Source organism: Dermacentor andersoni, chromosome 5 (assembly GCF_023375885.2).
Source record: "Dermacentor andersoni chromosome 5, qqDerAnde1_hic_scaffold, whole genome shotgun sequence".
Taxonomy (NCBI): domain Eukaryota; kingdom Metazoa; phylum Arthropoda; class Arachnida; order Ixodida; family Ixodidae; genus Dermacentor; species Dermacentor andersoni.
Genome location: NC_092818.1, coordinates 194,685,208 through 194,711,821, shown reverse-complemented (window position 1 = coordinate 194,711,821; position 26,614 = coordinate 194,685,208). Strand labels below are relative to the sequence as shown.

The window sequence follows — 26,614 nt, the reverse complement described above, 5'->3', positions numbered from 1 at the left end:
TCAGGTAGGCTTGCACATTTTTTTTTCATAAAGCTAGCGCTCAGAATATGCCTTTTGATGGACACATAGGAACTTATTTAACAATATTTTACTTTTAGACGCAGGACACAAGCAGCTGTAAATTTGGTATCTCAGGGAGTGACCTTTTAGATTACAGTGACTTTTTCAGGGAATCTGCTGTTGCTTATTTCACCTTATTTAGGAACTAGTTTGTATTAACTTGCTCGAAGCAAGTATTCCAGGCGTCCTTTCGCCATCACAAGACTTTAAACGGAACGTTCGAAGACCGATGAGTGAAGATTTTGCGTGAACAGAATTGATTTTTCGTAAATTTGATGCAACATTCGTTAAATTGTAAAATGAGCCCAGATTCTTAAAACTTACGAAAAAGTCGGAAGAATTGATAGGGCTGCCGCACTGAGTTCTTGTTACTCCTCAGTTCCCCTTTGTAACGGCTCAATCGCTTATCAGGGCATTCAGGCCGCTCTCGCATAATTCAACCTGGGCGCATTATGACCTACCAAACTTGGCAGATGGCATGAAGGAGCCGTCGAGCCGGCAGTCATCGATTGTAATTACCGCGGCTCGCAGCTGCGCGCGCGGCGAATAAGGAAACGATGATCGCTCGGCGAGGGCGGGAACCTGCCTGCTCTCGTGTCGTGGCCGGATACTGGCTCTTCAAGGTCGGCCTGGCTGCGGCTGTGCGCGCGAGGCTGGAACGGCGGTGGCGGCAGCAGCGGCACACGCCGAGTCTGCTGCAGCAGGCGGCCACGCAAGCCACTCGCTCTTCGAAGCAGCTAGCAGCGAGTCGCTTGATCGCAGGAGTTGCCGCCGCCGCCGGAGACGCCGTTTCCCCCAGGTGTTGCCATGCAGGCCTGCCTAGGTGAGCCGTGCAACTCTTTCCCGACTCGGTCGTGTCGCGGTGACGTCACGGGTGATGCCATCGACGAAAGCATCGGATATTTGCGAGGGAATCAACAGTGGACCGTCTCCCCTTTGCCGGCGTAGTTGAGCGAGAGGGAAAACAAAATGGTTACTTGCGGCTGCTCGAGCGGCCGGAAACAAGAACTTTGCCTTGCCTATGTGTCGACACCGTCCACTGCACGAGCTGTGTGGGTTACGCAAGGCGTCGAAAGTGAGGCTTATTATGAATGGGAGATCCGACCTCTGCATCGGACGAATGTATGATCGAGTTGATTATGTAGGCGCGCCATCGGCAGGATGCGGGTCACGCTAGATGGCATATGCTGAAATAAATCATACTATGTTAAATTTCGCGCTCTTGACCAGCGCAGTCAGTTTAACGGGTTGAAGGAAATGTGGTATATTCACGTGTCGCTCATCGTAACCCCGGAATTCTCGTACGAGCGTCGCAGAATTTCGGCCAAGTGGAATCGAAAAAAGGTAACTTTTTCTCGTCGGCGACAGGCATTTTTAAGGTGTTAACAAGATGCCAGGAAATTCCGGCGAGGTGTGGCTGTAGTCGGTTCGCATGGTACTCAACTGCGCTCCTCATTCGAAAATCCCAGTCGAGATATCCTGAAGAGTACATTTGAGCATCTTTTTCCGTACTTTTCGTGTGAAGTAATACATGATCAAAAGTAATTTTCGTTGTTAAATCTGATTAGTCACTAGGTGTGTAGTGACGATGTACTTAACGAGGGAAAAAATCCCTTATTATTATTTCATGAGCCAGATTGCTGTTTTCCCAAACTTATTTACCTTCCACACTGTACTGCACCGAATGGCGTGAGAATGTCTGACCTAGTTTGGAAAAGAACCAACCCGAACGTCACTTGATGTACATCGATATCAGCTTTTGTTTTCTAGAAAACTGATTTCAGCACATGCCTCGTGCAGCGAAGTATGTTTACTAGCACTCTTGCATCTGTCGCATAATTAATATTAATATCGGATACTCTCTAGAGAATGAAGCCGAATATGATCCGACAAGTATGAGCCCTATAGGGTTTCTAAACATTCTTCAGGGGGCATTTGTCTCATTCTGACGGCCAGACGTCATACCAGGCAAATCATTGCGCTTTACGGCACCTAAGTGCAACCGTATCCTTGAACCCCACTATCGACCTGCTTTGTGCAGTCTGCGATCAAATTCTTTCATGAGCTGTTTTCCAATTGCCGCAGAAGCGCGTACGGCAGCTCCAACCTCCACGACCACAGGAAGAGCTACGTTAACATATTAAATAAGCATTTCCATTTTGTGCTGTCATGTTCAAGCAACTTTGTCCAAACGGGCGTTATATTTCACGGCGCCGTTCTCAAACTTACTTCTGGTTGTTTATGTTCTAACACAATAAATCCTCAAAAGAAAGTGCAGCGAAACGTACACGAAGTCTGTAGTATGCCAGCGCGTTTGTGTCAGGGCGAAGCCAACGTACTCTTCAGTCGGTCATTAGATGCAGGGCTAAATTAGGATATCCTAAATCTACCTCTACATAAAAATGCATAATTTCACCGTGGAGTCATCTAAGTAGCTGTAGCATTATAGCCGAAAGATATCATCAAAGTCAATTCGCTTCGCTTGTACGGCGTCCTTCGTAGCTCAAGTCTCGCTTCCTGGCATAAAGCGAAAGCAATCGTCTCTTTGAAGCACGAACGGACAAGCTTTTCATGGGCTCTGTGTGGTCTCATCCCAAGCCATTTTCGTAAGTTCTGTACCCGTCAAAGATTTTGCTGCGTGAGAAGTGTATAGTGACAGGGGATAAAAAAACTGGAAAGAGATTTATGTGCAACAAACTTGTAACACAAATGGTAGGCGCCGATTTTTATAGGCTTTCAAACACTGCTGTTGCGGTACTTGAAAAATTAAGGGAATATATGCACTGCCATGTAAAATCGTATGACAGAATACTACTGGCCGGGGACATTAATTTACCAAGCATTGATTGGCACACCTTTTCATTGCATTCTGCTCACAGTGTTGATAACACAATGTTTGATATTGTATTCACGTTTGACTTACTGCAAATGGTAAATAATTTCACGAGAGTACAAGGAGCCGTAGGCTCAATTCTAGACTTATTTTTGTAAGTGGCGCCATCCGAAATGCGATAACCTGTGAAGTCACAAACGTCATTTCTGATCACAAAGCTGTCCTGTTGAGCTTGTCAAATGTCTACCCTGATCGCCAAAACAGTGTTCATTTGTTTCAAATTTTTCTTGTGCTGATGATGAATCTATTCACGATATGCTTGCATTTTACTTCGATGACTTAAGAAACAGCACTTGTAATATAAATGACTTATGGCTTTCCTTTAGGGGAATTTTCTCTAAATTTATCCACCGTTTTGTTCCCAAAATTGCAAAAACATCTATGCACTGTAACCCATGGATTTCTCGTGAGACGTTACGCTTACAGCGAAGGCTTAAAAGGTTAAAAACGAAATCACGAACAAATGTAACCTTAAAATCTACTGTGGACGGCACTTCAGAACAACTCAAACAAAATATAATTTGCGACAAAGAAAAAAATTACGGTACGATCCTGCCTTCGCTTATTAAAGCGTCTTCCGAGAGATTCTGGCGCCAAATCACACCTAAATCTTCTTCCACCAGTGAGTTCATGATAGACGGCAAATGTGTAAGTGATGAGACTGTCGTTTGTTCTGCTTTTAACAAATTCTTCCAGTCGGTATTTACCAAAGATAATGGTTGCCTTCCCAACTTTTCTATATCGCTTCCTGTTATTTCTGAGAGCGGCGTTTTTAACTTGCTCTTGAACGTTGATACTAAAAAGTCATCAGGACCAGATAATATACTAATAATATAATATACTAGATAATATAAGCGTTATGCGGAATGGTGTGCTAAGTATCTGTACGTCGTATTCACCAGATCTTTACGCGATGGTTCACTACCGGATGACTGGAGGACGGCCAAAATCAAACCTTTACATAAATCCGGGAAAAAAGCACACATAGAGAATTACCGACCAAGATATCTTACGTCTATATCATGCAACATTTTAGAGCATATAATTCATAAACATATATTAGGTTTCTTAGAAGAACACAAGGTACTTGCAGATGTCCAACATGGTTTCAGACATAGGTTATCTACATGTACTCAATTAGTTGAGACTGTGCACGATCTCGCACAGGCGATTAATGAAGAGAAGCAAACATATATTGTGTTCATGAATTTTCGCAAAGCATTTGACAAGGTGTCACATAACGAATTAATTCATAAATTAGGGTATCATAAAAAATGAACAGATACTTACTTGGACCAGAGCCTACCTTACTAACAGACACCAATTCGTCATCTTAAACAATACTTCTTCTAACAATGCGGAGGTTGCGTCTGGAGTCCCCCATGGTATCCGTTTTGGGACTTTTATTTCTACTATTTATTAATGACATAGTCGTACAACTTTCAGTTTCCGTGAAACTTTATGCAGATGACTGTATTTTGTATAAAAAGATATCTTCTGTTGATGATCCGGTGCGTCTAAATAATGACCTGGCAAAGGTCATTGCTTGGTGCGAACAATGGCAAATGTCTATTAATGTTGAAAAACAGTTTTTATGAGAATCACACAAAAGGAAAAACCTCTTCAATTTGCATATAGTGTTGACAACGTATCTCTATTAGAGGTAACAGAGTACAAATATTTGGGCCTATGGATAACCAAAGAGCATTCCTGGACGAAGCACATAGATAGTGTTATTGCAAATTCTTTGCGTAAACTGTTTTTCTTGAGGCGCTCACTGAAATCATCTACGCCTAGTGTTCGTTTATTGGCGTACAATTCCTACATTCGTCCGTTGTTGGAATATGCCGTAATTATTTGAGACCCATTCACTTTAACCAATATTTAAAAAGTGGTACGTGCACGGCATAAGGTAGTTAGGTTTGTTTTCAATTCATAGGGCCGTGCGTCTGTTAGTGAGCCCGTAAGACGCAGTAGATTACCCCCGGTGACTGTGCCCAACCGTATCTGCAGATTAAAGTTCCTCTTTCACCTTGTAAATAGCCAATATAAGGTTAACACCTCCAAGTTCTTTACTTACTCATCAGGTTATAACACGAGACGAAGGCATACTTTATCAATAACCCCCTTGAACGCACGGAATAACTGTTTCAAATATTCTTTTTTTCCTATAGGACAATAACAGACTGGAATAATCTTAATTCTGAGATTTTTACCCAGAATTCCTTATCAATGTTTGAAAAATGCTTGCAAATGTTATGAATTTGTGTGCGTTATTTGCTTGTATGTTTTGATGTATTCTTCACCAATGTTTGAAAAATGCCTGCATACCGCATGAATTTTGTATGTGTTTACATGCTTGCATATTTCTGTGTATACCCACCCTAATATGATCTGATTTCAGATCGCAGTATCTATAAATAAATAAAGAAATAGTATAGCACTGGCGCTACGAAACCGAATACTCCAATTATACAAGAACACCACAAGTATGCGTAGCGGGGAGGCAAATATTTAAAGTATAGTGGTCTATAGGAATACAGAATAGCTAGAGAATTGGTCTGACAGAAAAATATCACTGCGAAAACTCGATCTCTAGTGGAGCTTGTCAGACAGTGCGTGAGCATTCGTCCTAGTCGCTATTATTGTTACGTTGTAGTGACCGTCAAGAACACAGTAGGAAAACTGAATGGCTAAACTTTCACTGGGCGAACTTGTGTCCTCAAAAGCAAGGGACAATGAAACCACAACGAAAGCGGCGAACACAGTCGGCAATCGTCGGAAATCTGATCTGCCGGTCAAGCCACAGAGAAAGACATCGTCAAGCGCGTTGGCTTTTATACATGAGTCATCAAAAGTTCCAGAGTAATCGCTGGTGCCCGCGTGTCTTCCACAATGTACTACACAATTCGCCTCGCGCGTACAATCAAATTACACTAGGTTCGGTAAGAACAGACGACGCATGGAACCATCGATAACGTTCCAGTAAGCTCCAATCACCCAGGCGCGGCTTGAGTTGAGCGATGACTTAATTTGTAAGTATAGGTGAAAGGATAAATAAGTACACGTGTCAATATATATGTATATATATGTACTGATACGCAGTCGGCAGAAGCTCTGATAGATACCCCCATAGGACCCCTTGGAGCGCATCGTGTCAAGCGTTACAGACAGGCGGATGGACGGATTTCCGAAGGAAGTAGCCCTACAAAGCTTACGTAATAAACTCCTGATCATAAAGGGCAATGTGGGCGAAAATTGCCAGGAGGACGTTATTTAGCACGGCATGGTGTCGGGTACAGGACACGCTGTCAGGTAAATGTTGACGTCACGCGGGCGATAGGTGTGCGCACGCGTGCACACACACACAAAAAAACGAGGGAAATAATTAAATTACGGGGTTTTACGTGCCAAAACGACCATCTGATTGTGAAGCACGCCGTAGTGAGGGGCTCTGGAAATTTGGACCACTTGGGGTTCTTTAACGTGCACCTAAATATAAGTACACGAGTGTTTTCGCATTTCGCCCCCATTGAAATGCGGCCGCCGTGGCTGTAAAATAGAGAAAAGGTTTCAAAGCTAAGATGCAGAAAGGTTAAGGGAGATGGTTAAAACTTGTCATCATAAGAACCACTAAGAAGTAAGTTTCCTTTTTCCGTTCGTCTATCTTCTTGCTTACTCGTACCAATAGACGGCTTCGCCGTCAGTCATGCTTAACGTGGGGCCTTGCGCTTTCTGCTTCTTCTTTTGTTTCTTTTGTCGTCATCCTGACAGATGGTTTTCCTGCCATATTTCCCGCAGGAAACAGCCGCGCAAAATGTGCATGACGTCTACGCAGCTCAGCAGTTATGCCCGTATAATAGCACACGGCACTTTCACGCGTTGTGAACGTATACTCGACACAGCTGCCATTGTCTGGGGCGAGGATGGCACTGCGACAGGCGTATATTAAAAAAAAAATGAAAGGCGTTCACCTTCACATCCACACTGACGTGGTGTCACAGCTGTACGGTACTGGCGTAGCAAACCGAGCAGACGGGCGGAGCAACTGCGTTCGAAGGCAGTTTCGTTTGAATGGCATGATGGGGTCAATTAAAGATGCCAAAGCTCTCATACGACAACGATATTTTTCTTTTACAGCGAAGCTATTTATGCGGACCCTTTGCCGTCATTGTCGGACTTCGCTAAAGAGGGGCCATGTGACCTGACGGCAGAGGAAAACGAGAGCTCAACAGGGGGAAAGGGATTGGAGTGACCCTTTCCCCCCGTGAGAATGCTATCTTATACGTGAATTTCATACGGTTGTCACACGGTGCATTTTCGGCGATCGAGCCAGATCGGCATCTAATTTATCGAAGATTGATTCCACCCTGCCGCGAAAGAAAATGTTATGCTGGCGTTTCGCAGCCGACGAACAGTGCCCGGCTATTGAAACGCGATACTAGGAGTGTGTGGCTGCCGGAACTTCTTGCGCCAGAAAGAAGTGCCGGCCACCACGTCAATCGTGAAAGCAATCCAACCAATCGCCAAAAGGATTGCAGCGCCCGCATAACCAGGGGTGGCCTTTGCGCGCAATATACGGAGCTTTGAATTTTTGCTTTCACACATTCCATCCCAGCTACAACTATGGGAAGACCATGAGTAGTGCGTACTCCTGGGGAAGACGCTGCCTGCCCCAAAAGCGAAAATGAGGTGAAAGAATGGTGAAACAAAAGATTCACAATATAGACTGCTTGCGAAGTTTGACTTGCATGGGGTAACACTCGGTGTAACTAACACAACTCCGTTATTCGACCATCTTCACGGACTGGAAGGGGCGGTGATATATTTAATTAAGAACTCTCACCCCGAAAACTGACAATGGTCATGTTGCTGAAACAAATAGCTTATTCTCGCCCAATTCTATATATTTATCTCTGTTATCCGGCTTTTCGAAAAACGAATATAAAGATAATAGAGCCCGTTACAATATTATTCCGAATCAGAACGTTTAAAAAGCCAGAGTGTTTGTCAGTTATTTATTAGCCATTGTTAGCCATATTATTAACTATGCTTTTCGTAAATTTGCCGTTTGCATTTGGCTGTTTATGTTGTTGATATCGTCATTGTCGTTTTTGTTTTACACAACCAAACTAAATTTACTTTATTGTACCTTCAAAAGCAAAGGTATTATAGAGGGGGGTGGATAAAAAGAACACAGAAACAACAAAATAAGGCAGTAAGTGCTAATGATTAAGGTCAAGTGAAGCCTGGAGCGATAATGTCGGTTATGGCGATACGATACTTTGCGTTGTCATCAATCGCAATAACCGTGCATGGAAGGTGGTTTCATTCTTGGAAAGTTCTGGGAATGAAATACACATAAGGATAGGCTCTAGTGCGACACTTCAAAATTCTTTTAACGAAAAAAAGTTTCCAGCGTCCTCACTGATCGAAAAAACGCACGACACATTCCTACTTCTCAAGACCATCACTTGCCCTGTATTCTTCTATACGTATATTTTTTTTCTCCCGGATGTTCACAGTCATCCACCCCGAAGGACTGCCGTAACAGGTGTATCGGTGCTCGCGAGGCAATGTCCTTGAGAAAGGTCGGTCATTGGCGCGAGGATGCGGTAACGCGCTGAGCCCGGTACCTTTCCGCGGAGCCACGCGGTCCGCCCCTCTCGCTGTTTCTTCCAAGTTATTCCCGTGACGCTACAGGTCGGAAACACCGCCGTGCGTACCGTGGTCACGTAACGTGCAGACTGTAATTGGGTCTTTGCGACCAGCGCCGGTTTTCGGTTTGCGCGTAGAGAGCTTCGGCACTCACCTCCTCGGAATGACCTGCTGTGCCGCGATTTTGTAGCGAAGCCTTTCTTTCTGCTATTCCTTTTCACGCAGTTCGCGCTTCGTCAGCAGTCAGAGTGACGCACCGCCCTCGTTATCAACGGCATCAGACGGCCGTGTGCGTTGGATGATAAGAGTGCATGGGTTCGAGCGGGAGGCATCGTGACAGAATCGTGGCGCTGGTGAATCGGGCTATGAAGCGGATGGCTCTCTTGAAACATGCTCAGATAATTGACGCGGGCTTAAAGATAGTTCAACGGAAGCCCCGAATCTCATTCGAGGAGCCTATTCGTTGTTCGACTCTGTTCAACTAAAATAACGTACAACTTACGCACGGTTTCATGTAGAAAGATGACTGACCGAAGAAAAACGAAAAAAAAAATACGGATCGTCACTCATCGGTCATGAAAATGCTTGGCGCTGTGCAACGATGGAGACAGTTTTTGTTTTTGTTTCAGACGGCAGCTGTAGATCTACATGTCTGGTCGAGCGGAGGCCAAATTGAAATTTGTCTATACGAAAGATTCATCCACCTCCACACGTGAGCGCTCAACTAAAAAAAGCAAATAGCAACCCGACTTTGTAGTTTAGCTCTATAAACGCATGTTATCGCTCTTCCATGATCAAGTCCGCAATGCGGGCGATTTTTTTCATTAATTTAGCGCACTCCACTCGCCTTAGAACCAAAGCAGACGCGACACGCTGTGCAAGGCACTGCTATAGAGGCGGACTGTACGTAACGAATGAGATGCGACTAATTAGTTGTCATCAATTACATCTTAAGATACTTTTGTTATTTCACGATTACTTTGTTTACACGGCAAAGCTCCCATGTAATTCAATTACTTCTTTTAGTAACCAATTACATTTAGCCAGTTACCTAATTGATGAGGAAGCTATAACAAGCGAGTCAGCTTTGATATCCTGAATTTGGCGGAAACTACTGTAGAACAAACGAGATCGCGCCTCGCAGCAGCCTCGCGAATGCGCATGTTCGGACAGGCAAACCAGAGGGCTCAGTATTTGTTTCTTCATCTTAACGTTCTGCGAGATGCTGGCTGATGAATTGAACAGGTGTCGATATGTCTCGAGAGCGAAGGCCACTTATATGACATTAATGCCAGATAATCCATAAGGAACCATTTTTTTTTTCAGCTTTTGATTGGCCCGACCGGGAGCGTCTTCTCCAAGTCCCAGCAATGATGAAGCGCTGCGCTTCATATAGAGGTTGTCCCACATAACTTGAGCTGAAGTTTTAAAAATGAAAGGCATTCGAGACAAGAGTTGAACCGAATACATGATGTTGACACTGGCCTAGAGTTACTCAGGCTGTTTTTTATTTTCCCCTTTACTAATGGGCTAGTTATGTTTAATTAATCATCTTTTTAAGTATTGGCTGCGTGCAGACCCCAAATGTGATATGCATAGTTGTAGAGCACCTTGAGAAACCTTTCAATAAATTGTTTCCGACACGATATACTTCACGTGGTCCTTTTTTCCGCGTTCCAAAGCCCGCGAAGTGTGAAAAAATACCACGTGATGGGGCGCTTGTGCACTGTTATTGTGCTGCTCTCAAGCGTACGATGGATGAACAAGGTCGGCTGCAGCGAGACTGGTTCGTGACAGGGCATTTGCACCGTCACGCGATAAGAGCCGCATGCCCAGATACCTACACCAGGCATAACGCCATCGCAGCCATAGCATAAATCCATCGCAATTACCTATGCGTGTAACGAAACCGGTCGTATCAATTTTTTTCCTGTCTTTTTTTCCACCAATACTCTAAACGTTTTGCTTATCTCGACTGCTGACCGGTTGGTACTTCTGTCCACTTTAAATCCATGCGCTCCTAGAATGTGCACATTGCCTCCGTGTCTTACTGCATGAATCCATTCGAATTCCATTAGGATGTGCCGAGTGGTCTCCGGATATTTGCTGCAGCATACACATGTCTCATCTTGTTGCGAATATTTGCTCCCGTATGTTTTTGTCCTTAGGCAACGAGCTCGAGCCTAGAATAGCCAGTGCTATTTGTGTTATCGTACAGAATTTCCCTTCTAATTTATTTATTTCCGTTCTTGTTAAACTCCATGGTACTTTTTTATTTCCATTCTTTCCATCCAATTCGCTGTGTCTGTTTCGCTCACTTTCTTTCTGATGACTCCTGGTTGCCTATATACACTTTCTATTACCTTGTACTTGGTTACCAACTTTCTTGACCTCTTCCTCCATTCTATGTCAACGCTTTACAAATACAGATACTTGTGCACTCTGGGCGCCCATTTATTTTCATCCATGATGCTGAGCCTTTCTTTGCTCTGCGCTTCTCTGACTTCAAAAGAGGTCAAGGAGGAGGAGGAGTAGATTTTAATGAAGATAAAGGAGGAGAGGTCGGCTTGGAGAGCGTGTTTCTAGCCTGCTACTCCTCACTGGGGAAATGGGAAGGGGGAAATACAGGTAAGAGTAGGTGGCAGGTGATTATGTTATGGTACAATGAGCTACTATATACACGTTGTCCAATATGCGGATGTGCACTGTAGACATAATACACGCAAAAGTGATCTTGTCCACACAAAAAGTTATCGCGGAAACACATTTCGCGCTGCCTGCACGTCTCACAGGTTCCAGATCCGATAGTCTAAACCAGCCTCACCTAGAAAGTTCAAGAGTGACTTTATGAAACGTTGGGCACGGTCAACTCTTCTTCACGCGCCCAAAATATTTTCTTCCGAAAAGGGGCGGGAGTCCAAGCAGTAAACACTAGACTTCAATGTTCTTCGTTCGGCCGCATATTGAAAGCACACGCAAAGTACGTGAGCTATTGTCTCGGGAGTGTGACAGACAAGTCAGGGTTCCGTGCTTGTCCGATCTTGTGAAGATATCAGTGAGTGTACGCCACTCCCAGCCGTAATCGATGGTTGAGTGTTTCCTGGCCTCTCTGCACCCGAGGTGGAAGCCGAAATCGTACGCCAGCGTCAAGTCTATGGAGGCACTCTTGCTGATGTTCGGGGTTGTCCCATTGTCACGGCATAGAGGTTTTGATGGGGTTATGGAGTAAGGCGTTGATGTCATACGGGAAAAATGAATATTTATAATGGTTCCGTCAGTGTGCGCCTTCTTTGCTTCCGCGTCAGCCTGTTCATTTCCAGCTATTCCACAATGCCTAGGAATCCACTGCAGCACGATGGTATGCCCGCATTGAGACGCCTCAGCAAGCAAACACTTGATATTATAAACCAGAGGACTATATGAGGTTCTGTGATTCATATAATTGCTGATGAGTTGCAGTGCTTATTTTGAGTCACAGAACACTTTCCACTTCTCGAGGCGTTGTTGTAGGATGCAGCGAATTGGTTCTCAAATTCCGGTCAATTCAGCGGCTGTAGACGACGTCCTGTGTCCTATCTTGAACCGTTGTGCGATCTCCTTTCCAGGTACCGTGTAAGCCGCCGTGGTAGAGGTCTGTGTCACAGAACCATCTACAAAAACATGTTCGGTATATCCAAACATGTAAGCAATGTAGGATAACGCGAAATTCTTGAGCCCAGCAAGCGGCATTTTCGACTTATTCGTTATTCCGGCGATTGAGAGTCTCACCGTTGGCTTTGCCATCGTCCAGAGTGGAACTTTTGGCATGCCATGCGGTTCAAAGCCCTACGGCAACAAGTCTTGCTTCGACAACACGGCTTCTGAGTAGGCGGCGACAGGCCGTATGCTTGTGACGTTCGTCATGGATGATTCCTGTGTCTAGACAGTTGCCTTAGATGCACTCGCAATGGCTCATGTTGCAGATAAACTCCAGCTTGGCACGCGCGTGCCTCTGCAATAGTACCCCAAGTAGACGCACATCGTGGTTGTCCTAGGCAAATTTTCAGTGCACGAGCCTGAGCACTTTCAAGTCTGCGTACTAACCCGAGAAAGTACAGGCGAACTGTAACGGAGGTAGCCAACAAGATGTGCCTGGTAGAGCTGCAGAAGAGATGATTTGGATGGCCCCCACAATTTTCCAGACATATGTCGAATGATTTGAGTAAAGCTGTCCAGCTTTTTTCTTAATGCAGAGATGTGATTCGGCCAAGATAAGTCACGGTCGATGATGACTCCGAGAAACTTGCACTGGGTTACCGAAGGTATAATCTTCTCATCAATCATAACGGGGTAGCAGGCCATTGACCTCCGTGTAAATGCCATGGTTACACTTTTTGTCGGTGAGAGCTGCAGTCCGCGACTGTTTAGGTGTGTCGACGTTATTGACACCGCATGCTGCAGTTTCGTTTGCACTTGCAAGCTCGTTAAGCTCGTGGTCCATATACAGATTTCATCTGCGTACACAGAGACCGAGACTGTGCCTGCGAGTTCTTTGACGAGTCCAAGGAGAACGAGATTAAATAAAGTTGGGCTGAGTACACCTCCTTGAGGCACCTCACGATAGATGGGATGGTTCCTTGTTTCACCGTCTAGAGTTGTAATAAATATCGATATCTCTTGAAGATAGCATACGGCCACCTATACGACCATGCATACGGCCACCGATGGCATATTGTTCAAGGGCATTTAACCCTTTCGCTGTCACTGACGTACCGGTACGTCATCGCGCTTCCCCCCCACGGTGTCACTGACGTACCGGTACGTTCTCTATCGTGCGTTCAAAATTTCGCGCCTGAGCGCAAAAACAGGCGCTCCTGGATTGTCCACGCCATCTGTTAACTCTTTCTACAAGTTCGTATATTCGCTCCGACCTGTGTTAACCCATGTATTGAAGAGTACGGTACGACTGCCACTCCCCACTTTCTCTTTGCTGAGTGGCGCGGTGGCTCCGCGTTCGCTGGATCATGCGTCGCGCGCGTGTGGTTATGGGTTCAAGGGTTGTTCTGTAATCTCCGCTGGTTTGAAGGTTTTTATTTTTCTTCTGATGGTGTGCCTGCTACGGCGCGTCAAGTTCAGGTGCACGTGCCGTTGCCTCTCCAAAAAGGGTGACTCGATTGCTGCTTTCGCTCTCTCGCCGCACCCTTGCTTCCGACCTGCAGCAGTAAACGTAAAGCCCTTCGAACTTTGTTTAGCCTTTTTTCATCTCCCTCTGTCTTCTTGATCACGCAACGTCCCATTTCTCTCCGTTGCGCGGGCGACTGAAAGCGCATCTTCCCTGCGCGCGGTTACTTTCGGATGGCTCGGCGCGCGGGACCTTCGTCTGCTCATGGGAGCGGTGGCTGAATTCCGATTCAGAATACGAGCCAAGCTCGGATTCGGACTCGGACAAAGTCGCTTGAGACGAAGAGGGTTCCGCATCGTCAGATTCGGATGTTGAACAGATTTTATAGTCAGGTTGATGATGATGATGATGTTTACTAACAACAGCTGCAGAACACTGAAATGTGCATATTGCATTGACTATGTTATTTGTATACCAATCATAATCAAAAATAAATTGCTATGTTCATTCCCTGTTATGCTCGTTCCCTGAAACCAAGCCGACACTGGGGGTGCGTCACAGCCAGAAATGTCCGACAGCGAAAGGGTTAAAATAGCACTATGTAGAACATTGTCAAAAGCACCCTTGATATCAAGAAGGACAGCAGCCGTAAATCGACGGCGACGTTTCTGATGTTCAACGGTTGTTACTAGGTCAATAACGCTGTCGATTGGCGACCTACCCTTTCGGAAACCTGTCAACGCGTCTGGATGCATAATACGCTTCTCTAAAAACCACTCGAGGGGCGTGAAGACCATGCGACTATGCAACTGGCAAGCGCCACAGGTCTGTAGGAAAGCGTAGCATGGATTGCCTTGCCTGGTTTCAATAATGCCACGATCTCGCTTGTCTTCCAGTGTGCGGGCATAGTTCCCGAGGACCAAGAGAGATTGTATAAAGGTAGGAGCTCTTCAGTCGCTCGAGGGCCTAGATGGCGCAAGCTAGAATAGGTAATGCCATCATGCCCAGGCCTACTTGAGTGTCTTCAAGAGGAAATCACTGCACGCAGCTCTTGCAGCGTGAATGGGAGACCGAGACGATCGTCCATTGTTGGAGGAGCCCACCTGAGTAGTGAAGCTAGTGCTGTTGTAGATCCTGAGAGGCACACGCGGAAATCTTCCGCGATTTCCTTCTCACTGCGCGTCTGGATGATAGCCAAGGCTCGGAAGGGACGTAGTTGTTGTGAAGAAGATCGTATAAGGCTCGTACAACATGCCATATTGTGGACAACGGTTTTCTCGTGCCCAGGCTGGTGCAAAAGGACCTCCAAAGTTGTCTGTCGAGCTTGTCTAAGCATTTTTGAACCTTTCTTTTTGCACACGGCGTGACGTCCTCAAGTCTGATATCAGTTTATTTCGCTTGTATTTCCGCTCGGCGCGACGTCGGACTGCCCGCAGCTCTTCATATATAACGTCAACGGATGTTCTTGAATTTGTTGTTTGGATGATGCGTGTTGTTGCGTGCATTGCTGTGGTAATGCGCTCTTCAATCTCTTTCGGAGAAATTATACAGTTGCAGGATTTTTCCAGCTTGTTTTGAAAAGCATCCCAGTCAGTGCGTCGCGTATGAGAACTTGGGAGTCTTGTAAACCATCTCAGTTTTACATAAGTGGGTAGGTGATCACGGCCATACGTTTCAGCATCTGTGCACCATGCAGCAGAAGACAAAAGGTATCCTGAAGTGATAGCTAAATCGAGACTGCTGCTGTACGTTGTACCACGGAGAAATGTTGGTGAGCCGTCGCTCAGGATGTCAAGACCATTGCTGGTTGTGAAGTCAAGAAGTTGTCTTCCTCGAACATTTGTGACCCTACTACCTCAAAGATGGCGGCGCGCGTTGAAGTCACCTACATTAATATAAGGTCCTTGGCTGGAATCAAGAACAAGGTTTAGGTGTCCAGAGTCAAATCTTCCCCTGGGAGAAATATAGCCACCGATGATGGAGATTGTCCGGCGCTTTAGCTTCAGCGTTATTGAAAAGTACTCGTTGCTGTTATGCAACGAGCATAACAGCAACGAGTATGTGCTGTTATGGAACTTGGTTTGATTTAGCGAATGCGCGAGGTCACATCGCACGCATAGTAAAACTTTGCTAGGATGTCCACTGGTCTCAGACGCGAATTGTTCGTATCCAGAGAATCTAAATGGCGATGTCATATTCGGCTCGCATATCGCGATAACTAGAAATCGATGCTTGAGCACTCTCTGTTTAAAATATCCCAAGCAACCCCGTAGACCTCGTGCGTTCCACTGAAATATTACGGAACGGTTTATCCTTTCCTCAAGTAATAACCTTGAAGGTGATGATGCCATTGTGTTTACTAGCTTTTATATAGCAGCAAGCACTGGTTCTAGTGCGTCGAGAATATGCACCGCAGCCTTGGCAACGGGCGTTTTAGCTCCTATAAGCAGCATTCGCACGGAACGAACAAAATAAATGTGCAAGGATTGCCTTGATTTGCCCGTGCAGCGATGGAGCCCCTGTCAACATGCACTGCCTCATTTGCTGTTTTACCTGGTTGTGGTTTTACCGTAAGCCTTAACTTCCAACCCTGACAAGATCTCTGACTTGAAGCACAGAATGGCATTTGCGAACGTTGACGTTGCCACCATTACTCCTATCCAGGTTCCACGCACCACCTCATATTTATTGTGGCCCCAAAGTTCTCCGTTTCGTTATTGCTGCATGCAGCTTCCTCTTTATTTTCAGATTTTCTTGGTGGGTGCTTGAGTATGTCTTTCCTTCGCTGATGTATACGCCGATGTGCACGCCGATGTATACGCCGCTGATGTATGCCGAGGCATTTATATTGCTTGACTGTAGGTATGGCTTGCTGTTGAACTGACATCACGTGGCTAAGCTCGCGGCGCACCGCGTGGTGGTAGAGCCTGCAAATTGAACCAGATGTGTCGACTGAGTAGGTTCGTTCCATATTATATTTATAGTAGGACAGTCCGAAGATCGAATATGTCACCTTGCGTTATACAACAGAACGCCAGAGCCATTGTGGCTTGCGACCCGCGCTTTCGTATTCTATGGAAATATATAAATTATTGCATTCATATTTGGGCATAACTGACGCAGCTTAAGCTTTCCTAACATTAGGTTTGCTAATGCCGTCATATTCTATTGCCATAAGCGATAAAGTAAAAGAAAACATGCAATGTTGCCTAGAAGAAGGGGTGAAATGGCCCTTAAGGTTTCTCTAACCCAAACTGAATGTCTATAACCTTGTCGAGTTGGCGCGAGTACAAATATGGAGGCATTATATTCATGCTCACTGTCGTCTCTCGTAGACAGCGTGTTGTTACAAGCTGAACGTGACGCCGACACCCGCATATACGAAGGAGGCGCAAAAATAGAAGCCGGAGAGTGGTTATGTCAAATATGCGTTGTATATTGCAGGGACACTAAATAGAGAAATGATTACACCTGTATGAGAAAATTACCTATTTACCATACCAAAGGCGCCACTGTTACTGCGAGAAGGCGCTTGGTGAGCCAGAAAAGGCGCAAAAAGGAAAGACAGAGGGCGACGCCACGTTGAAGTTCCCGCATCAGATTGCCGTGACGTCGTTGATTTTGACGCCGTCTGCTTGGACCTTGTTAATTCTTTATCGGTAAGAATGAACTGCATTGTGTAACTTCTTTATGTGTTCTCGGATAATTCGAAGCACTTGTTTTTACATATGCAACTGTACACACGTTCGTTTTCTGTCGGTTCCTGGACTCATGTACAAAAGTTTATGTTAATGCTAGCTGACTGCTTTCTTTTGCTGTACTTTTGTGTCACATTTTGCACAAGCTTTCTGACAATATCTTTCTCTGCCAAGCGAGAGGAGTAGCCGGTGCCACCTAAAGGCGCCAACCTCTCCTATTACAATATTTCGAAAAAGAACCAAGAAAAAAATGCCTAAGCTTTAACATGACAAGTTTTGGGGACCTTTACGGAGCCAACGCTGCTCAAATACGAAAAAAAAAAGATAGTTCGAAATTCCCGACCTCACACTGACATCAAGAATGGGCAGACGCTATGCTGTTTCTTCCTTTTCTTTCGGCGCGAAATTCAATTAACGGAACTTTCACCTTAATTTTCTCTTCTAAAGTGAATTCATTATTGCTAAATTCATGAAATTAGAGTTATTCAAGTAATACTTTATGAGGGTAAAGCGATTTAATGTTCCTTGTTTTTGTCCCTTTAATATACCCCCAGACCTGTGCAAATCATTGTATCCTCAATATTCATTTCCGTAGTCGGATTGCAAGCGACCTGATTAAACATGTTTTGTCACCGTGTTCGGCCTTGAAATTTCTGTACGTTATCTGTTGGCTCCGCAGTTACGGTCAAAGCTTGAAAGGGTATCCGTGCGATTTGTACGACGCCGACGGCGTTAATAGGGGTAATATTGATGTGAGTAACATTGCAGCCTCGCCAGTTCACCTATGTGGAATTATTTGCACGCTTCATGCGATTCTGGACGTGGTTCAACCCTTGATTCATGACTTTTTGCGTCGCTTACTTCCCGTTTGACTTTTCTCACCACTGATTTACTTTTTCTTTTTTTCTCTTGTTTCTCTTGTGTTTTTCGCGTATGGCTTCAATAAGGAGTGAAGCGGTACACAATCGGAGTTTTGACAGCTGACATTTTCTCCCTCCTGACGCCGAGTTACTCTTTAGTGTTAAGCAAATGCCAAAGCTTCACGAAGGAGCAGTTTGATCGAAAACAACTTCTGAGACGGCAACCTTCCAGGCCACCCACATAAGATAGAGTCTCACAAGGTTATCGCATTTGCAAAAACGCGGGCTGCAGAAAAGGTGCAACTTTATCAATAAGGCAACGATTAGTTTATTGATTTTATAGGGACACACACCTCTGGTGGTGCTTCAATGGCGACGGCGTTCTTCTTCAGAGCAAGAAATCGCGACTTAGATTCCCGGCCCCAGCGGCCACATTTAGGCGGATTCGAAATGCAAAAGCACTCATACAACGCGCTTAGGAAGCACGTTAAGGAGCCTCCGATGGTCGAAGTTATTCAGTAGCCCTCCATAACGGCGTCCTTCATAACTGGCTGTTTATTTTCGTAACGTTAAGTACCACAGAAAGCATTGACATTAGGGACTTAATTTCATCAGTATACCGCTCTAAAGACTTGCATAGTTCGCAATTTGTACTGGGCCCATTCAGAAATGGCTTCGTAAATGCCCACTGAAAACGTTTCTAATCGGCGTGCTCTACTTAAATGGTTTGTGTATGGCACAATACTTCCATGTTTATGGTATACTTCTTACGTACATTACGTGGAATTGCAACAGAATCCAATTCCGTAACCACAGAGTGCAAAACACATGGAGGTATACTGCAGAAGAGTACGCATTTGGGCTGGTTGGTTCATGATTACGAGCAATAAAAACAGCGCTAAACAACAGGACGAGTGAAGGGACACAGACAACAGCGCTGTGTATATTGTACATGGAGGTATATTAGCAAAGTGGATTGTTGGGGCAGCTTTACATATTTGTAATTTAAATTGACAGCGAACATAAATTGACAGCAGCAAGAAATGACACAGGAAAGCTTCTCCTTTCCTGAGCCTTCTCCCTTTCCGTTACCCCCTGTCATTGCTTCGTGGCTATGGTGTTGGGCTGGTAAGCACGAGGTCGCGTGATCGTATCCCGGCCACGGCGGCCGCATTTCGATGCGCGCGAAATGCGAAAACACCCGTGTACTTAGATTTAGGTGCACGTTAAAGAACCTCAGGGGGTCCAGATTATTCTGGAGTCCCTCACTATGGCGTGTCTCGTAACCAGATCGTGGTTTTTGCACGTAAAACCCCATAGTTGTTTCCCTTCCCGTTGATCTGTTCTCATTTTAAACTTCCAATGCGATCGTACACCGGGTGGCATACACCGGGTGGCATAGACGTTTCAGTATAATTACTTTATTATTGGACCTGTGCATGAGCTAGAATTATCGACAGGCACGCTTAACCGCGAATATGTAAACCGTGCAACGTGCGAAAAATTTTTTGAGACGAGTCCAGCCCAGATTCTCCCTCCCCTATGTGTAAACAGCTGTTATAGTAACGTACTTCAACTTAGATGCCAACACTAGCCTATTCGGAAATTCCAGGATTATCAGTGCAGTAGATACTTCCATTTACGTCGTGCTTCGTGAATGTGAAACTCGACGATTTCCGCTACGAACCTAATATAGAAATAACTGAATGTGTGTCAGATATTGTGAACAACCTGAAAAGAAAAAAGAACGCTGTGGAGGCCTTTGCAAGACTCCAACAAGTGTTTAAAGAGGTGTGTGCTGCGCACGGTTGATCATGTGACACCCTTATAGTTCACGGCCAGAAAACTACAGCTACGGCCGTACCGACGGCAGGAGAAGTCGAAATGACGCACGTCAGTTGACGCCAAGAGAATTCTACACGGTGAATTCTTCCTCATAAACCGAACACTGGTTTCCTCATAGTGAACCACTGTCAGGAAGTGACGTATATATAGCGCTCAGAACATTGTGCGACAACAGGATTTGCTGTTGCACCAGGCGCGACAAAGCACCGTACCCCTCACCATTATCGTCGCCATAGATTTCATTACTAAAGCCAACGTAGCCGCCGGCTCCAACGCTTTGTGCTCGCTTGACATTGCTTCGCATATCTATTTTGCGCTCGCCCTTCTGCAAATGATGATGTTCAAAGTACCTTCATTTTGGCACCGTTGAGTCGATCGAGAACCAGCAATGCTCGCCACCCTCGTAAAGAAAGGCATTTCCAGCGCCTTTACAGAAACAAAAGACTCGCTCGCTGGATTGGCGAAAGCGTGCGATTGGCCTGCTCATCCAGGTATATGGCAGCGAAATTGCCGAGGCTGCTATTTTGTATAGACGAGAGTTCCAGTCGTATATATAGATGTAAAATCACAACTCTATCTTTATCTGAAATTTACGAAAGCTGGACTGAACTGAAGCAAACTGAATTGGCCTTGTGTGAATTTTGCGTCCTTCTTTGTTGGTCGGCGTTGAAACAGCAAATTCTCGGTTGCCGTCAGAAGCCGATACTGTGGAGTTCTGTTCACATCGTGCTGGTGGCTTTTTCTTCCCGTACCAGAACTATCGCTGATATTTTCCAGCTTTGTTACTTGAAGAATTTTCTAACTTCTTTCTGCTCTCGCGAAGCAAGCCTTTCCTGGGTGACATTAAATCTGATAACCTCCCAAGAAAGGTTATTGCGAATTATTAGCTTCTTGTAGTGTCCTCGTCGACGTTATCGTACGCAACTCAAGATAACTGCAGTGTGCCACCCCGAAGATAACTTCTGAAGAAAGAAGACTGGGCAGAGTTGTGTTCATGACTGTACGCAGTCTGTTTTGAGGAGCCTTTGCTCTGCCTTACCTGGGGATTCTAAACTTCAGTCTCAGGAACCATTCCATCTTGTGTTTCGATGGGGGACAAATGTTTGTGTGTTAGGCAGTTGCACGGAGAGGCTGCTTTTAGATTTTTACATTAACGCAATTTCTAAAGGTTAACGGCAGCCAGATCCCATGCAAATAACCCGTGTTTAATTTAACACTAAGCTGGATTAGTAGGCAACGCTTTTTCAATACAGTAACGGACAGTCACACCGACAGCAAAGAACTGAAGAAACAGAAAAGACGCCACATAGAGAGACGAGCACCGACGCCACATTGAGGCTCCGGCACTCGCTCCCGGTGACATCATAAACTTTAACCGCGTTTTTCAAATAGGCGTTTATTGAGAAAAATGATTACACCACGTTCTAAAGGAACAACAAAAAAATTCTGGAGTCCGCGTCCCAAAACCAGGATATGATTATGAGTCATGCAGTAGCGCGAGACTCCGGAACTACTTGCGGTTATGTAACGTCCACCCAAAATAAACACACGAGCATCTTTGCATTTCGTCTCATCGAAATATGGCCGCCGTGGCCCCGATAGAATCTGCGACTTCATCAGCACCACACACTGGCCTACAACGACGTGTGGAAACTTACCAAGCAGACGCACCAAACTGCGGGAAATAAAGGCATAGGAGCCTTTGCTTTACTGCTTTAATAAAAGTGCCACTTTTTTCACTGCGTGATTCCGCAGAGAAGAGAGCCGACTACCGGCATATTCGTAGGCATATCTCTTTCTACACTACTACTCCTCAGCCTCACGTTGTTTATGCTTTGCATGCTGGTACAGTCGATGCGTCCGCCACTTCTACACACGTCATGGCTCGTGAGAGACAACCTTTGTAGGTCGAGTGCCAATGTGCGCAGCAAATATTTAAGCTTACTACTGGCTGACGTGTGCGCGGCGGCAACGCCTGCTGTGAAATAGCGGGCGACCTTTATTAGCTCTGCACTCGCCGCGGTCGCTTAAAGGCTACGGCGTTGCGCTACTAAGCACGAGGTCGCGGAATCGAATCGCAGCCGCGGCGGCCGCATTTCGATAAGGGCAAAATGCAAAAAAACGCCGGTGATCTTAGATTTAGGTGCCCTATAAAAATCCAGGTGGTCAGAATTAGTCCGAAGTCCCCCACTCTTAATCAGATCGGGGTTTTCACACGCAATACCCCAGGATTTAAATGAACTTTTCAGCTATATGTTCCAAGCGTAAAATCATTTTCGCTGCAGCATGCCACTTTCATTGAATATCAAAGTTGCAATTTTAGGACCACTAGATTTCGTTAAACCCCTTAACTGCCACTACAAATTTCGATAACAAGAAAAATGAACGATCGAATTTTTTTTTACACCTGCATACGTTTGCACCATCTTTTTCTAAACAAGTATGATACCAGGGATGCCTATTGATATTTTACCGGTCTTGATGAAAAAAAAAAATAGCAAAAGTCATTGTGTATCAGTTGTTTGTCAAAATTACAAGAAGCTGCACATTTACACGTGTGAAAGAATTGCTGAAAGTTCACGACGAGTTTACTCGTTATCGACACCAGAGGACGCTCGTTGTGATGACGAGTCCCCTAGGGGAACATCAGAAGAGCATCGCCGTCGTTAACCGAAAAAGGAGGAAAGCAAGAAAAAGAGCTCGCCATGCAATAGGCTACATAAACATGCAGGGCGGCAGAAGAAAGGAAAAGTGGGCAGAGATTGAGGAGCAGTTACATAGAGAACAAATAGGGGTGTATGCGGTTACAGAAACGCACCTTAGAGACTTAAAGAGCCGCCAGTTATTGAGAATTATGTTTGGGAAGGGTGCAACAGATATAAGTTGGAAAGAAAGGGAGGGGGAGTCGGAATGCTCATCCATCAGGGAGCCAAATGGAAAAGAGTAAATTCACAATGTCAAGAGTATCTTTGGTTATCAGGTACAATGAGTGGGAAAGAAACTTGGCTGGGCGTTACGTATTTGTGGACCGGAAAAAATTGCACAGAGAAGAATAAAAAGTTAGTGGAATGCATAAGCGCTGATATTAAGGGTTTCGGCCAGCATGATGCTGAAATTATCCTATTAGGTGACATGAATGCCCACAGACAGGATTTAGATGGCTATACCGACAATAACGGGAAGTCAATGCTAAACCTTTGTGAGCGACATAACCTTGTTATCGTGAATACAGGGCCTAAGTGTGAAAAACAGATCACGTGGGAAGTGGGAAACTGGCAATCGACCATTGATTACTGTCTGCTGACAGAAGGAATTCATGATAAGTTGACAGAAATGGTCATCGTTGACGAAGGGTTTAGCAGCATAGGGAGTGACCATAAACGCATCATTTTGAAAATGGGATATGTAGTTGGGAAAGAGAGCAAGGAGAGCAAAATGACCAGTCAAAATTTGAACGCTGAACAAATAGCAAATATAGTCACTAGAGTTGAGGAAGAACTTGGCAAATGACCAAGTAAAGAGTGGGAATATGGTGAGCTTCTCAGTGTAATAACGACAGAAATACGGAAAGAGAAACAACATGTTCGTTGGAAAGGAAAAAAAGAAACCGAAAAGCTGGTGGAACAAGGAGATACGGGAAGCGATCACCGAACGACAGAAAGCATCTCGAGAGCACAGGCAGGCAAAGAAGGCGCAGTTGCCGCAGGATGAAGTAACCAGTAAATGGGAAATGTACCGGGAGAAAAAGTCTATGGCTCAAATACTGGTGCAAGCAAAATTAAAAGGTGAAAGTGAACGTTGGTTGTCAGAAATACGTGAGAAAAAGAAGGCCGCACCTAGAATATTTTGGAACCAAATAAAATTATTAGGCAGGAAGGAAGGCAGGACGAAGATGAAAACAGACTGGAAGGAGAAGCGACAATAAATTACATCCGAAGAGTAACAGCCGAATCTTTCCAAGGCAATGACGAGGTTGTATTTGAACAAAAAAAGAGCATGAAAGAGACCCAAGTGGAAAAGGAGCTGGTGCTGACAAATTTAAACTGGAAGAAAGTGAAAGAGAAAATTCCTAAGCGCACAACCACAGGGCTAGACGGGGTTCCCGTTAAGCTGATAAATGAACTAGGACCAAAAAGTAAGGAAGCTCTGGTGAAAGCAGCGGAAAAAACTTTCAAAGATAGACGAATACCAGACAGTTGGCGACAAAGTAGAATAAATTTAATTTATAAAGGTAATGGGGAGAAATACAGAATTCACTCGCATAGACCGTTGACCATTACATCGGTAATATACAGGCTAGCAATGCAGGCAATCAAATTAAAGCTTCAAGCATGGGAAGAGAATAATGGCATTTTGGGAGAGCTTCAGAATGGCTTCAGAGTAGGTAGGCGTTTGGATGATAACTTGTTTGTTCTTACTCAGTGTATTGAAATATCAAAAGCAGAAAGCAGACCGTTGTATGTGGCCTTTTTAGACATTACAGGAGCCTACGACAACGTAGACCGCAATATATTGTGGGATATTCTGTAAGGGGAAGGCTTAGGTAACGATTGTCTACAGCTATTGAGAGATATTTACCTAGAAAATACCGTTTGCATTGTATCGGAAGGGATGAGGAGCGAGGAGAAAGTTCACATCAACAAGGGTCTGTGGCAGGGTGCCCGTTATCCCCGCTGCTGTTTATGATGTACATGGTGAGAATGGAGAGGGCGCTAGAAGGAAGTAATATCGGGTATAATCTCTCATACAAACAGGCGGGTAGAGTAGTAGAGCAGCAACTCCCAGGTTTATTTTATGCGGATGACATTGTGTTGCTAGCTAACAAGCAAAGTGATTTGCAACGGCTGGCTAATATTTGTGGACAGGAAGGCAACAATTTAGGCTTGAAATTTAGTGTTAGAAAATCAGGTCTTGTGGTATTCAATGAAAACACGAAACAGACAGTGGAGATACAGGGCCAAGAAATACCTCGGGTAACAGAATATAAATACCTTGGTATATGGATAAACGAATTCAATAGATATATGGAAACACAGGAAAAAACCATAACAGTAAAGGGGAAGAGAAATGCAGCCATAATGAAGCACAGAGCGCTATGGGGATACAATAGGTACGAGATCCTCTGAGGTATGTGGAAAGGTGTAATGGTTCCAGGACTTACTTTTGGAAATGCGGTTGTTTGCTTTAAATCAGGGGTACAATCAGGACTCGACGGGAACCAAAAGTCAGTGGGTCGCCTCGCATTGGGCGGTCACAGGAAGACTACAAATGAAGCTATGCAGGGTGATATGGGCTGGACTAGCTTTGAAGTGAGGGAAGCTCGCAGTAAAATTGAGTATGAAGAACGGCTGAGGAATATGGAAGAAAGTGAATGGGCTGGGAGAGGGTTGAGGTATCTGTACAGGAAAAACATTTATTCACAGGGGAGGAAAAGAACTAGGAAGCTTATCAGCAAGTATGCGGCCTGTAGGGTGGGCAACACAGCAATAAAGAAGGTCAAGCGGAAAGTCAGACTGAAATAATCTCATGGGTGGCGGCAATGGAAAAGAAACCTCCCATGAGTAACTACTTAAGAGGAAAAAACGAAATCAGGAAAGAAACCATTTATGATAACTCAAAGGGAAGCTCATTACTTTTCGAAGCGAGATCTGGATGCCTTAGAACACGCACCTATAAAGCGAGATATAAGAAGGAAGAAGAAGCATGTTCTTGCTGCTGTAAAACTAGGAAAACTATGGAGCATGTTTTATTAGAATGTGAAGGCCCAGCGGTAGATTTAGGCGCCACTGGCCTCCTTGAAGCTCTTGGGTACAGTGAGAGCAGTGGAAAAGTAAACACGTCCGCAATAGAGGTTAGTAAGAGGCAATTGGAGGATTATTGGAAGTAGGGAAACGACAAAAAACGGAGACGTACAAAAAAAAGCACAGTTCGCAATAGAGGATCAGAAAATTTGGTTGTGGGAGTTCATCGTGTTTTTTTTTTCTTTTTTTATTGTTTCAGCTAGGTAGGACACTAGGCAGTATAAGAGCAAGAGCTTGGTGGCGCAACCTACCACCCCGTTTCAAAGGGGACGCTCATAACATCCATCCATCCATCCATCCATCCATCCATCCATCCATCCATCCATCCATCCATCCATCCATCCATCCATCCATCCAGTTATCTCGCCATCGGCAGTTGAAGGGTTGATGGATCTATAATTACACTAAAAGAGCGCTTTCGTTGAGTTGGGCAGGAAGGCGGTCGGGCGGGTAGGCGAACGGACGGACGGACGGACGGACGGATGGATGGATGGATGGATGGATGGATGGATGGATGGATGGATGGATGGATGAATGGATGGATGGATGGATGGATGGATGGATGGATGGATGGATGGATGGATGGATGGATGGATGGATGGATGAATGGAAACTTTAATAATGTTAAGATGTGCCGCTAGGTTAGTGAAATCAAAACGTTTCGCTGTCGTAACCTTCAGTCATCATCAAGAGGATCG

At 45.0% G+C, this 26,614-nt stretch overlaps 1 protein-coding gene across 1 annotated transcript in view; it reads left to right on the top strand.

The window, feature by feature from the left end:
• The first annotated feature begins 722 nt into the window (after positions 1-722).
• Positions 723-26,614, top strand: part of Cbs (Cystathionine beta-synthase) — an 81,878-nt gene continuing 55,986 nt past the window's right edge. The window contains exon 1 of the mRNA XM_050179509.3: positions 723-883. Coding sequence (XP_050035466.1) covers positions 868-883 — 16 coding nt within the window. The 5' untranslated portion in view covers positions 723-867. The remainder of the gene's footprint in view (positions 884-26,614) is intronic.